The sequence below is a fragment of the Leopardus geoffroyi genome, chromosome X, assembly GCF_018350155.1.
Source record: "Leopardus geoffroyi isolate Oge1 chromosome X, O.geoffroyi_Oge1_pat1.0, whole genome shotgun sequence".
NCBI lineage: Eukaryota > Metazoa > Chordata > Mammalia > Carnivora > Felidae > Leopardus > Leopardus geoffroyi.
In genome coordinates, this window is record NC_059343.1 from 128,379,443 (window position 1) to 128,390,736 (window position 11,294).

The 11,294-nt window shown below is 45.9% G+C and overlaps 1 protein-coding gene and 2 pseudogenes across 1 annotated transcript; 1 reads left to right on the forward strand and 2 right to left on the reverse strand.

The window, feature by feature from the left end:
• Positions 1-1,287: 1,287 nt before the first annotated feature.
• Positions 1,288-1,941, reverse strand: LOC123594995 (annotated as a pseudogene).
• A 47-nt stretch (positions 1,942-1,988) lies between these two features.
• LOC123594486 lies at positions 1,989-5,186 on the reverse strand (annotated as a pseudogene).
• Positions 5,187-7,579: 2,393 nt separating this feature from the next.
• Positions 7,580-8,836, forward strand: LOC123594997 (histone H2A-Bbd type 2/3-like). The gene is made up of 2 exons (XM_045472119.1): positions 7,580-7,680; positions 8,095-8,836. The coding sequence occupies exon 2, from the start codon at positions 8,379-8,381 to the stop codon at positions 8,718-8,720; it is 342 nt and encodes a 113-aa protein (XP_045328075.1). The 5' UTR covers positions 7,580-7,680; positions 8,095-8,378; the 3' UTR covers positions 8,721-8,836.
• The last annotated feature ends 2,458 nt before the right edge of the window (positions 8,837-11,294 follow it).

Here is an 11,294-nt window from a genome sequence, read left to right on the forward strand (position 1 = left end):
AGACAAAACAAAACAAACACAAAAAGAGACTCTTTTTTTTAAAGTTTTTATTTAAATTCCAGTTAGATAACATACAGTGTAACACTAGATTCTGGTGTACAATATAGTGATTCAACACTTCCGTATGACACCCAGTGCTCATCAAAACAAGTGCACTCGACCCCCATCCCCCATCCACCCCATCCCCCTGACCACCTCCCCTCTGTCAACCATCAGTTTGTTCTATATAGGTAAGAGTCTGTTTCTTGGTTTTCCTCTGTCTTCCCTTACCCTGTGATCATTTGTTACTTAAATTCCACATATGAATGAAATTATATGGTATTTGTCCTTCCCTCACTGAATTACTTCGCCTAGTATAATACTCTTTAGCTCCATCCATATCATTGCAAATGACAAGATTTCGTTCTTTTTTATAGCTGAGTAATATTCCATTGTATATATATATCCCACATCTTTATCCATTCATTAGTCAGTGAACAATTGGGCTGTATCCAGAGTTTGGTTACTGTTGATAATAGTGTTATAAACATCGGGGTGCGTGTATGCCTTCAAATTCGTATTTTTGTATCCTCTGGGTAAATACTTAGTAGTATAATTGCTGGGTCGTAGGGCAGTTCTGATTTAAATTTTTGAGGAAACTCCACACTGTTTTCCAGAGTGGCTGCACCAGTTTGCATTCCCACCAACGGTGTAAGAGGGTTCCCCTTTCTCCACATCGTCAGCAACATCCATTTTTAATGAGTTGTTAATTTTAGCCATATGACAGGTGTGAGGTGGTATATCAGTGTGGTTTTGATTTGTATTTCCCTGATGATGAGTGATGTGGAGCATCTTTTCATGTGTCTGTTGGCCATCTGGATGTCTTCTTTGGAAAAGTGTCTGTTTATCTCTTCTGCCTATTTCTTCACTGGATTATTTATTTTTTGGGTGTTGAGTTGTATAAGTTCTGAATATATTTTGGATACTAACCGTTTATCAGATATGTCATTTGCAAATACCTTCTCCCATTCCATCAGTTGCCTTTTAGGTTTGTTGATTGTTTCCTTCACTGTGCAGAAGTTTCTTATTTTGATGAAGTCCCAATAGTTTATTTTTGCTAAAAATATTTTCTTAATTTCACTTTTGGAATGGTCATACTAGTATGTAGAAATACAATTTTTTTTTTAAAGAACAAGATCGGTCTTTATTGATGACGGATTAGGCTGTAACCACTCTGGTCTGGATAAATGGAAGTCCATGTTGCTGAGTCCATGCATGATCTCCATCCCCGCCACAATGGCTACTTTATTAATGAGCCCATGGCGCACTGGCGGGTGTGGCTGGGGAAAGAGGCAGGCTGGTGTTCACAGAACAGTTCATCTTATCCACTTGAGTATGAAAATCCTTCTCGGCTGTGGTCACCCTTTGGTGAGCATTCACATGGGACACAGATATCATCACATTATTTTCCATTTAGAGAGGTCTATCCATATACCAATTAATCAGAGCTTCTTGTTACCAACTTTCTAATTGTTCCCCTTAGAGGTTCCCTGACCATGCAGCCAAACCATTCATTGGCTACTGCACATGAGTCAATATGTAAACACATATCTGGCCATTTCTCCTTCCAAGGAAAGTGAACAACCAGGTGCACTGCTTTAAGTTATGCCCACTGGGAGGATTTCCCTCCACCACTGTACTTCAGGGGTGTCCCAAAGAAGGGCTGTTGTGCCACACCTGCCCATCTGTGGGTGGCACCTGCATGTCATGAAGTACCATCTGTAAACCAGGCTCAAGTCTTCTCTTCCTCTGTTCACTGATCATAGGGAGCTTCTCATGAGGTCATAGGTGCAGGCTGGGAGAGAGGAGTAATGTAGCAGGTGTGGAGACCACGGGTGTTTGAGCCACTTCTTCACATAATGTATTTGTGCCTTTAGCCAGCTTAGGCTCAATCTCATACATATCACTTCCATTTGAGGATGGAGTGCCATTGTGTGCACCCAACTTTATTAAAAAGAAAAGCTTGGTGTGTCAAAGAACACCCAGTTCGTGATGGGCAGTTCAAATAACATGGCAATTTGGTGGCCCACGGTTAGGCATTCAGTCTCTACCAAGGCTCAGTAACAAACCAAAAAATCTTTTCTCAAAAGGAAAGTAGTCATCTGCAAAGGATGGCAGGGCTTTGGTCTGAAGCCCTAAGAGCCTGTGCTGTGATTCATCTATAGGGCCCTGTCAAAGGCTCCAAACAAGCATCCCTATCTGCCACTGATATTTCAAGCACCATTGGATCTAGTGGATCATAAGGCTTGAGTGGTAGAGAAGCTTGCCTAAGGGTCTGAACCTGTTGTAGATCTACTCTTGTTCTGGGCCCCAGTCAAAATTAGCACCTTTCCAGATCACTTGGAAATGGTCCATAATAACCACCTAAATGAGGACTATGTTGCCTCCAAAATGCAAAATCCAAAGAGGCCCACTAGGTGTTGGGCTTCTTTTGGGGGCATAGGAAGGTCCAGATGCAATAACCTATTTTTCACCTTAGAAATGGTATCCTGACATGCCACACACCACTAGGCCCCTAAAAATTTCACTAAGGAAGGAGGCCCCTGAATTTTAGTTGGACTCATTTCCCACCCCCTGACATATAGATGTCTTACCAATAAGTGTGGAGTGGTTGCTACTTCTTGCTCACTGGGTCCAATCAGCATAATGTCATTAACATAATGGAGTAGTGTGATATCTCATGGAAGGAAAAGTTAAGCAAGATCCCCGAAAGCTCAATGATGACACAGTGGTGGAGAGTTGATATATCCCTGAAGTAGGATGGTGAAGGTGTGTTGTTGCTCTTGACAGCTGAAAGCAAACTGCCTTATGGACGGGGGTGGAGAAAAAGGCATTTGCCTTTCAGCAGCTGTAAGCCAGGTAGTGGTAGAGATGTAAATTTGCTCAAGCAGTGAGACCACATCTGGCACAGCAGCTGCAATTGAAGTCACCACCTGGTTAAGCTTATGCTAATTCACAGTCATTCTCCAAGATTCATCTGTCTTCTTCATAGGCCAGATAGGCAAATTCAATAGGGATATAGAGAGAATCACCGCTTCTGTATCTTTCTAGTCCTTGATGGTGCCACTATTCTCTGAAATACTCCCAGGCATGTAGTATTGCTTTTGGTTTACTATTTTTCTAGGTAGAGGCAGTTCAGGTGGCTTCCACTTGGCCTTGCCTGACAAAATAGCCCTGAACAGAATAGTCCACAGGCCAGGGAATGAATGTGGGGTCTTCCAGTTGCTGAGTATGTTTATTCTAATTGTGTCTTCCAGAACTGTGGGGAGATAACCACAAAATGGGTTCAGGGACCCAGTGGACCCACTGAGAGATGGGCTGGAGCTAAAACGCCATTGATCACCTGACTTCCAAAAGCCCCTACTCTGATTTGTGGACCATAATGATAATTTGGGTATCTTGGAATTAATAAGTTCAGAGCCAGGGTCCAGTAGTCTCCCCAAAGGTCTGATTATTTCCTTTTTTCCAGTTCAAAATCATACTGATAAAAATCTGTAGGTCCCTTTGGGGAAGGTTTAGGGAAAGATTAAGAGTAGACATTTTGGGCAGTGTATCAAGGTCCTTCCTCAAGGGAATGCTGCTTCCCCTCCATCCAAGGATTTCTGGGTCTGTAAACTTGCTCAAGTTTGGGATTTGGCTGGGGTCACTGGCTTTCAGGTTTTGTGATTCAAGTTAGATTTTTGTTCACTACATCTAAAACTCTTCTGTTTATACAGATCAAGTAAGAATTTAGTGGGCTGCTATTATGGACTGAAGTGTGTTTCCTCAAAATTCATGTGTTGAAGCCCTAACCCCCAAAGTGACTATATTTCAAGACAGGGCCTTTAGTGAAGTAATTAAGGTCAAATGAAATCATAGGGTGAAGCCCTAATCCAATTTTATCAGTGACCCTATAAGAAGAGCCAGAGACACTAAAGATGAACAGGCAGAAAAAAGTCCATCTGTGAACACAGTGAGATGGCAGCCATCTTCAAGCCAAGGAGAGAGCAACTCTGCTGATACCTTGATACTGACCTTCTAGGCTCCAGAATTGTGAGAAAAAAAAAAAAAACATTGTTGTTTAAGTCCTTCAGTCCATGGTATTTCATTATGGTAATACTAGCTAAATATTACATCTTCCTATCTACTTCACTCCTAGGAACATTGTGACCAACCAGCCAAAATCACAGGTGTCCACGAATCACACTATTGTGATTGCTGCTCTGACTCTGCTGTCCATTATGGTAACCATACCTGCCTTGCCTTGGGCTATCGAGTGCCTGCCGCTTGGCCCCTGCCACCCCAAGGCCTAATCACTCCTACTGCATTTAGATTTCTCAATTCAGTGGCAGCAGTTTCCATTGTTAAGTTCTGGCTACAGACAAGAGTCATCAGATAGCTCTTCAAAGAGCTGGGGCTCTGGGGGTCTCCTCACAAATTTATTTCCCACAGTTGTGATGAAAGATGTGTCCTCTAAACCTTCCCAGGGTGGATGAAAAGATATTAAATGACGAATCCACTGTCATATTTCAATCTCATTAAGCTTTTGAATCCCTCCCTCTACAGTACACCAAGGCAGGTTGAACAGGTCAGGTTAATTTACTGTGGGCCACCTTTTGGTTCATGTTGCAGCCAAATAATCAAACACATGGCTAGAGTCCTTTCTAGCTCCCCAAGCTGCAATATTAAAAACACAGTCACTGCTTCGTGGGCCCATATCAATATATTCAGCTTGATTCAACTTTATGTTGTTCCACCATCACCCACACCCTTAATATCCATGCCCATATGTATTCCCTGGATTTCTCTGTACAAATTAGAAAAATCAAGTGATTCTTTGGAGTGTAGTATACCTCCTCATGGATCGCTTTGTGTCTCACCTGTAGGGGCCTTCTAGGACTTGACTCTACTTATATGTCTAGAAACAGAAAGGGGTGGTGGAGGTCCTGAGGAGAAATGGTAGTGTTTTGTAAGACAAATACTTCATAGGAGGCTATTACAGTTTCCCCAGAGCCATGCAGGTTTAATCTCCTTGGACAGGGGTAGAGAGGTTGTTTCTATTGGCAAAGAAGACTTATCAGAATCTAGGGGTTCAAAATCCCCAGCTTCATCAAAGTTTTCCTATTTACCTCCATTCCAATTTTCACCCACACATTAACAATGAACATTCTGCAAGGCTGGGAATTCAATTTTCATTGCAATTCAGCCACTCGCAGAATGAGTTTCTGGGTTTGGTTTTCAGAAAACTCAGCTCTGTGGCTACAGGAAATATCTGCATCAGGGAAGATAGAGAAGTTTTCAGGTCATTTGTGTGACACTTGAGCTGAGAATTTGAATCCCAGCGCTCATTCATTTATTCCCTGTCATAAACTCTGGGTCTGGAGTTCTCTCTTGGCCAGCAAGAGGGTGGCCACAGAATTAAAATGAGAGAGAGGCTAATGTCCAGGAGGAGACAAGAACCCCGAGTAAGGGTCCTTGCTCTGTTTTTATTAGGATCAGAAGGCTTACAAATGTGATGGATGTGCACAAAGAGACAATGAAACAGTGAACATTAACTCGTGTGTGAGAGAAAGGGGGTTTCGAAGATAGGCAATGTTAGGGGTTTGGGTAAATATAAAACAAAAATCGTGACACTGGGCCTAGGGGATAAGAGAGATAGAGCATGCTACCACAGGGTCAACAAAGCACCATTCTTTTGCTAATTAGCTCCGCCCAGCAACTTCATCCTGCTGTGGTCTATAGCCCTGTTTACCTGTTTACCTATTGTCGTCCTTCTTTCCTGTGCAAGCAGCTTTCTGTTTTGGTACTATGTTGGGGGCACTTTTGCCCCGATTACCTAACCTTGGATGCTTTCATCCTGTGGCTTCCTATTCCTATGCCTCTGTTCTATACTGGGGGCACTTCTGCCCTGTTTACATAATCTTGGATGCTTTCATCCTAAACCTTGTTAACCCATTGGTTTAAGGTCAGTGAATTCCTAAGCTTATTCCCCACAATTCCCCACTTTGTCCAGAGACATTCACAACCAACTCATTATGTTTATGAGTTTGACAAAAATGTTCTAAAGTTTTATATATATGGTCACCAAGAACCTTGCCTCTTATTAGTGTATGATTAGTAATATACAGTGGTGATATTTTCTATATCTCTATTACCATATTAGGTCATGGACTATCAGTGTTTTCTTTACCATTGGCAATAGACTCATTAGTAACTTTAAAACTAATGAGACCAGAGAACAAATTCCAGAAACTCCAGAACCAAATTTAGAAAATTCATTCTTAAGATTCTGTTGCTTTAGGACTTTTCTTACTATCAAAATCGGCATTAGTCAAAATTCACCAAAGAAACAGAAACAAGGGTGTGTGTGTGTGTGTGTGTGTGTGTGTGTGTGTGTGTGTGGAGAGAGGGGGGGGGGAGAGAGACGATTCAGGATTGGTTCACAGTATTGTGGAGGATGGCAAGACCAAAATTTCCAGGCTGGGGTACAATGCTGGAGACTTAAGGAAGAGTTGATGTTGCAGTTCAAGTCCCAAGAAGGTCCACTGACAAAATTCTCTCTTCCTTGGCAGACGTCAGGTTTTTTTCCAGTTTTTTTTTCCTTCAACTGATTAGATGAGAAGCACCCACATTATGGGGAATAATCTGTTTCACTGCAATTCTATTAATATACATATTAATCTCACGTAAAAGTACCTAACACCTAGAAAAGTGTTTGATAAAATAACTGGGTACCATGGGATAGTCAAGTTGACACATAAAGTTAACCACCAGAGTTCCTTAGATAGGGCAGCAAAAGCACAGCCACAAAAGAAGGGGCGTGGTGGAAAGAGGATAAGTTGTACACCATCCAAACCAAAAACTTTTGTGCATGAAAGGACTCTGTCTAGAAGGTGAAAGGACAAAACGCACAGGATGGGAGAAGCATTTGCAAATCACACATGGGATAAGGGTGTATTTTCCAGAATGCATAAAGAACACCTACAAGTCAACAATGAAAGCACGAACGAACAACCCAGTTAAAAAATGGGAAAGGACTTGAACAGACGTTCCTCCAAAGTGGATGTGCAAATGGCCAAGAGGCACATGAAAAGACGCTCAACATCATGCGCCAACAGGGCGATGCAAATCACAACCGCCATGAGGCACCACTTCGCAGCCAGTAGGCTGGCTCTTCTAGGCACAAGAAAGCAAAACAAAGGCAAAAAGACGAGTTCGGGCGAGGGTGCGCAAGGACTGGGACTCACACACCGCTGCTGGAAATGCAAAGCTGCTGTGGGAATCCGCTGGGCGGCTCCTCAGTAAATTCCCGGCAGAATTAGCACCCGACCCCTCAATCGCAGTCCCAGTGCAATTTCCTACCCTAGGGAATCAGAAACAGGTGCTCAAACAGAACCCTGTGCAGGAAATGTTCGGCGCAGCGCTGTTCACATCTGCCGCAAGGTGGGAATGGCGGAGCTGCCTGTCAACCCATGAACTGGGATAGGCCGCCACACACGGTGTGTCCCTGCGGTGGAATATTACTCAGCCGTGAAAAGGCTTGAAGCGCTGACTCACGCTCCCACACGGACGAACGAACCCTAGTGACAACGCTGCGCTACGGGAAAGCAACCAGGCACGGAAAGCCGCCTATTCGCCCAGAGATCCCGCGTGCAGAAAGAAGTAAGTGTCCGGGACAGGCGAACCCCTATGGGCAGCAAGCCGACTAGCGGTTGCCTGGGGGCTCCCGAGGACGGGGGTGGGGGGGAGGGGGGTGCGGTGAGGACTGGCTGCCTGACACGTACAGGGGTTTCTTTGAGGGGTGCTGCCACGGTTTGGAACTAGACGGTCGTGGTGGTCGCCTGACCCCTCTAGTGTATACTCGGGGCCGCTGGCTCCTACACGGGTGTTGTGTGTGCACAATGCGCCCGCCCAGCCAAAAGCCAGCGTTCCTTCAAACAGGGGTTCCAGGGAGCAGGCTCCCGCCCAGCACTGTATCTCTGCAGCGGGGGCCCATGGGAAAGCAGTGACTTCACCAGATGTACGTGTCCCAAAACGCGCACCCGACCAATGATGGGGTCGGTCTGTGATCTCTAGGATATAGAGTAGCGGCTTTGGAACCCTGCCGGTCGGAAACTTCGGGCCAACTGGCTTTTGACACCGCTTCCCGCCACATCGCACCATATCCAGCCACACCCGACCGCATCCAGCCACATCCGACCGCATCCAGCCCTATCCGACCGCATCCAGCCACACCCGACCGCATCCAGCCACATCCGACCGCATCCAGCCCTATCCGACCGCATCCAGCCGCACCCGACCGCTTCCCGCAGCGCACGCCAGACCGAGGCCCGTCCGAGAAAGCGCAGCCGAGGCCCAGCATGCCTGTGAGGAGGAGCCGTCGAGGGTCGTCCAGTGGCCAGAGCCGGGTCCGCTCCCGCACTGCCCGAGCCGAGTTGACGTTCTCCGTGAGCCACATGGAGCGCCTCCTGCGGGAGGGCCGCTACTCGCAGCGCCTGGGCGCGTCCGCCCCGATCTTCCTAGCGGCCGTCATCCAGTCCCTGACGGCCAAGGTCCTGGAGGTGGCCGGCATCGAGGCCCGGAACAGAGGCAGGAGGCTCATCACCCCGGATGTCGTGGACATGGTGGTCCACAACCACCCGCTGCTCCGCGCCTTCTTCCAGTCCACCATCATCTCCCAGGCGGTCCCGGGCTGGAACTAGCTGTCCCACGCGACGTGGGGTCCGGCAGGCGCCAGGCCTACTCATGGCCGGGGTGGGCCCCGGCCGGCCGGCCTGGTGCCTCAGGCGGTCACTGAAAGCCAATAAAGTGTTTGGAGAAACCCGTGTGAGTGCTTCTGTCGCTGGTGTGTGGGGCGTGGTCGTGGGACGTCCCTCGTCGGGGGTGGGGGGGGGTGGGGGTGGGGGGCGGGGGTCGTGGTCGGGGAAGACCCAGCAGAGCAGCTTGTCTCGGGGATCATGCAGGCGGTGGCCCTGGGCGGGAGAGGCTGGCTCGGGTGGAGGCTTTGACGGGAGGGGTGACGAGTGGCCGGGGCGGGGGGACCTGGCGAGCGAGAACCCTGCCAGGTTGGAATTGGGGTCACGCGGGACGGCGAGCTGGGTTTCGGGCCGGTTGGGTTAGAGATTCTGGGAGACGCCTTCGGCCACACGGGTAAACAGGCCGTCACCCAGCCCCAGGGGGCACCTGGCCAGGCCCCGCCCCAGGATCCATGATTTGCATACAAGACTGGCACCAGGCAAGGCCTCACTCCTTGGCTTTCTTATGTATCAACTTTGCCCCTGGAAAAGTTCTTCCCCCAGAACCGTTAATTTGCATAAGTATCTTGCACTAGACCATAGGGTCTCAAAGCCAGAATAATGGCTAAGTGTGAGTCCTACATTTTTTAGTGTTATTTCTTTATGCTTTATGTAGTTTGAATTTGATCAGTAAGACATTTTATGCCTACTGCTTTCCTGCTATGGTACTGGTGTTTCGCTGAAACTTAAATTTCTTCATTTTTATCATGAGAGCATAATACTTGCCCTCCATTTTAGAACAGTGATTAGGGGGCGCCTGGGGGGCTCAGTTGGTTAAGCATCCGACTTCGGCTCAGGTCACGATCTCACTGTCCATGAGTTCGAGCCCCGCGTCCGGCTCTGTGCTGACTGCTCAGAGCCCGCAGCCTGTTTCAGATTCTGTGTCTCGCTCTCTCTCTGACCCTCCCCCGTTCATGCTCTGTCTCTCTCTATCTCAAAAATAAATAAACGTTAAAAAAATTAAAAAAAAAAAAAGAACAGTGATTAGAAGAGTTAAAGGAAATTAAATGTATAAAATTTTATATGCATACCTATGTATATATATAATAAAATTAAATGTGTAAAATTGTATATGCATATATATATAAAATTATGCTAAAGTAAGAATTTACTAAATCTTAGGGATGATACTGTATGCAATCCATGATGCTGTTATTTCTTTTCTGTTTTTTATTTTATGTTTTACATTATACAAAAAATCAACCTCTTTTGGAGCCCAGTTCTATGAATTCAACATTTGTATACCTATGTGTATCCACCACCACAGTCAGGCTATGGAACAGCTTCATCAACACAGAATAGTTTCTGATTTGGTACTACTGTCCCTTTTTAGTTGTGATTTTTGTTAAATTAACACTTTTAAGGAGAGCCCCGGGGTGCCTGGGTGGCTCAGTTGGTTGAGCGTGGGAGTTTGATTTTGGCTAAGGTCATGATCTCACGGTACATGAGATCGAGCCCCACATGGGTCTCTGAGCTCCCAGTGCGAGTGTCTTTCTCTCTCCCTCTCTCCGCTTCTTTCTGCTCCTGCCCCGCCTTCTCCCTGCCCACCCCCCCGTCAAAATAAATACACTTAAAAAATTTAAGGAGAACCCAGGGTAAGTGTGTGCGATGGTGATCCAAGTTTCAACAGAGACTGAAAGGGAAAATGAAACGGAGAGGTGTATTACTCGTAGCTCCTGAAGAGGTACACAGCATGCCTGGCGGGCCACATGGGGAGGTCAAGGCAGGGCATAAGCAGAGAGGGGGCAACAGGAACTGGGCATATGCCTTTACTAAAGTTCATAGGTGAAATCTTTCTGGGTTTCCAGGCTCAGGCTGGATTGACCAATTCAAAACAAACAAAAAAGAATGGTGTTTTGTTAAGCTCTGTGGAAGTCTTATCTAAGGGACCCACAAAGGGAGGACCTGGGAGGCAGGAGAGACTAACACTAGGGTGATTGGGGAAGTCTTGTCAGGTTCTTACACTTACTTGTGACTCAGCTGGTTGTCATCTAGGGCATGCACTTGAGGGTAGGCCCTTGTTTTCTCAAGACCCCTGCATGTCACTTATCCACATAAAATGAATGCTGAAGCAGTTGTATTTTGGAGGAGTTTAAACTCAACATTAGCGAAACCCTTTCCTCAGACCTAATCTTGAGAATAACCACTGCTCTGTTCTCCATCTCTGTAGAACTTCCTTTCCCAGAACATCTTGTAAATATATTCATACAGTATGTCACCTTTAAAACTGGCTGCTATCATTCAACATATTGCTTTCCAGGTTTATCTAGATTGTTCAACTAGAATATATCAATAGTTATGTTTTAGGTTCAAGTATTATTCCATTATATGGGTATATCACAGTTTGTTTAATCATTTGCTTATTATAGGACATTCTGGTTTCCAGGTTTGGGAAATTTTGAATAAACTGCTATAAACATTTATGGACATGTTTTTGTATAAATATAAATTTTCATTTCTCTAGGCTAAATACTAAAGAGT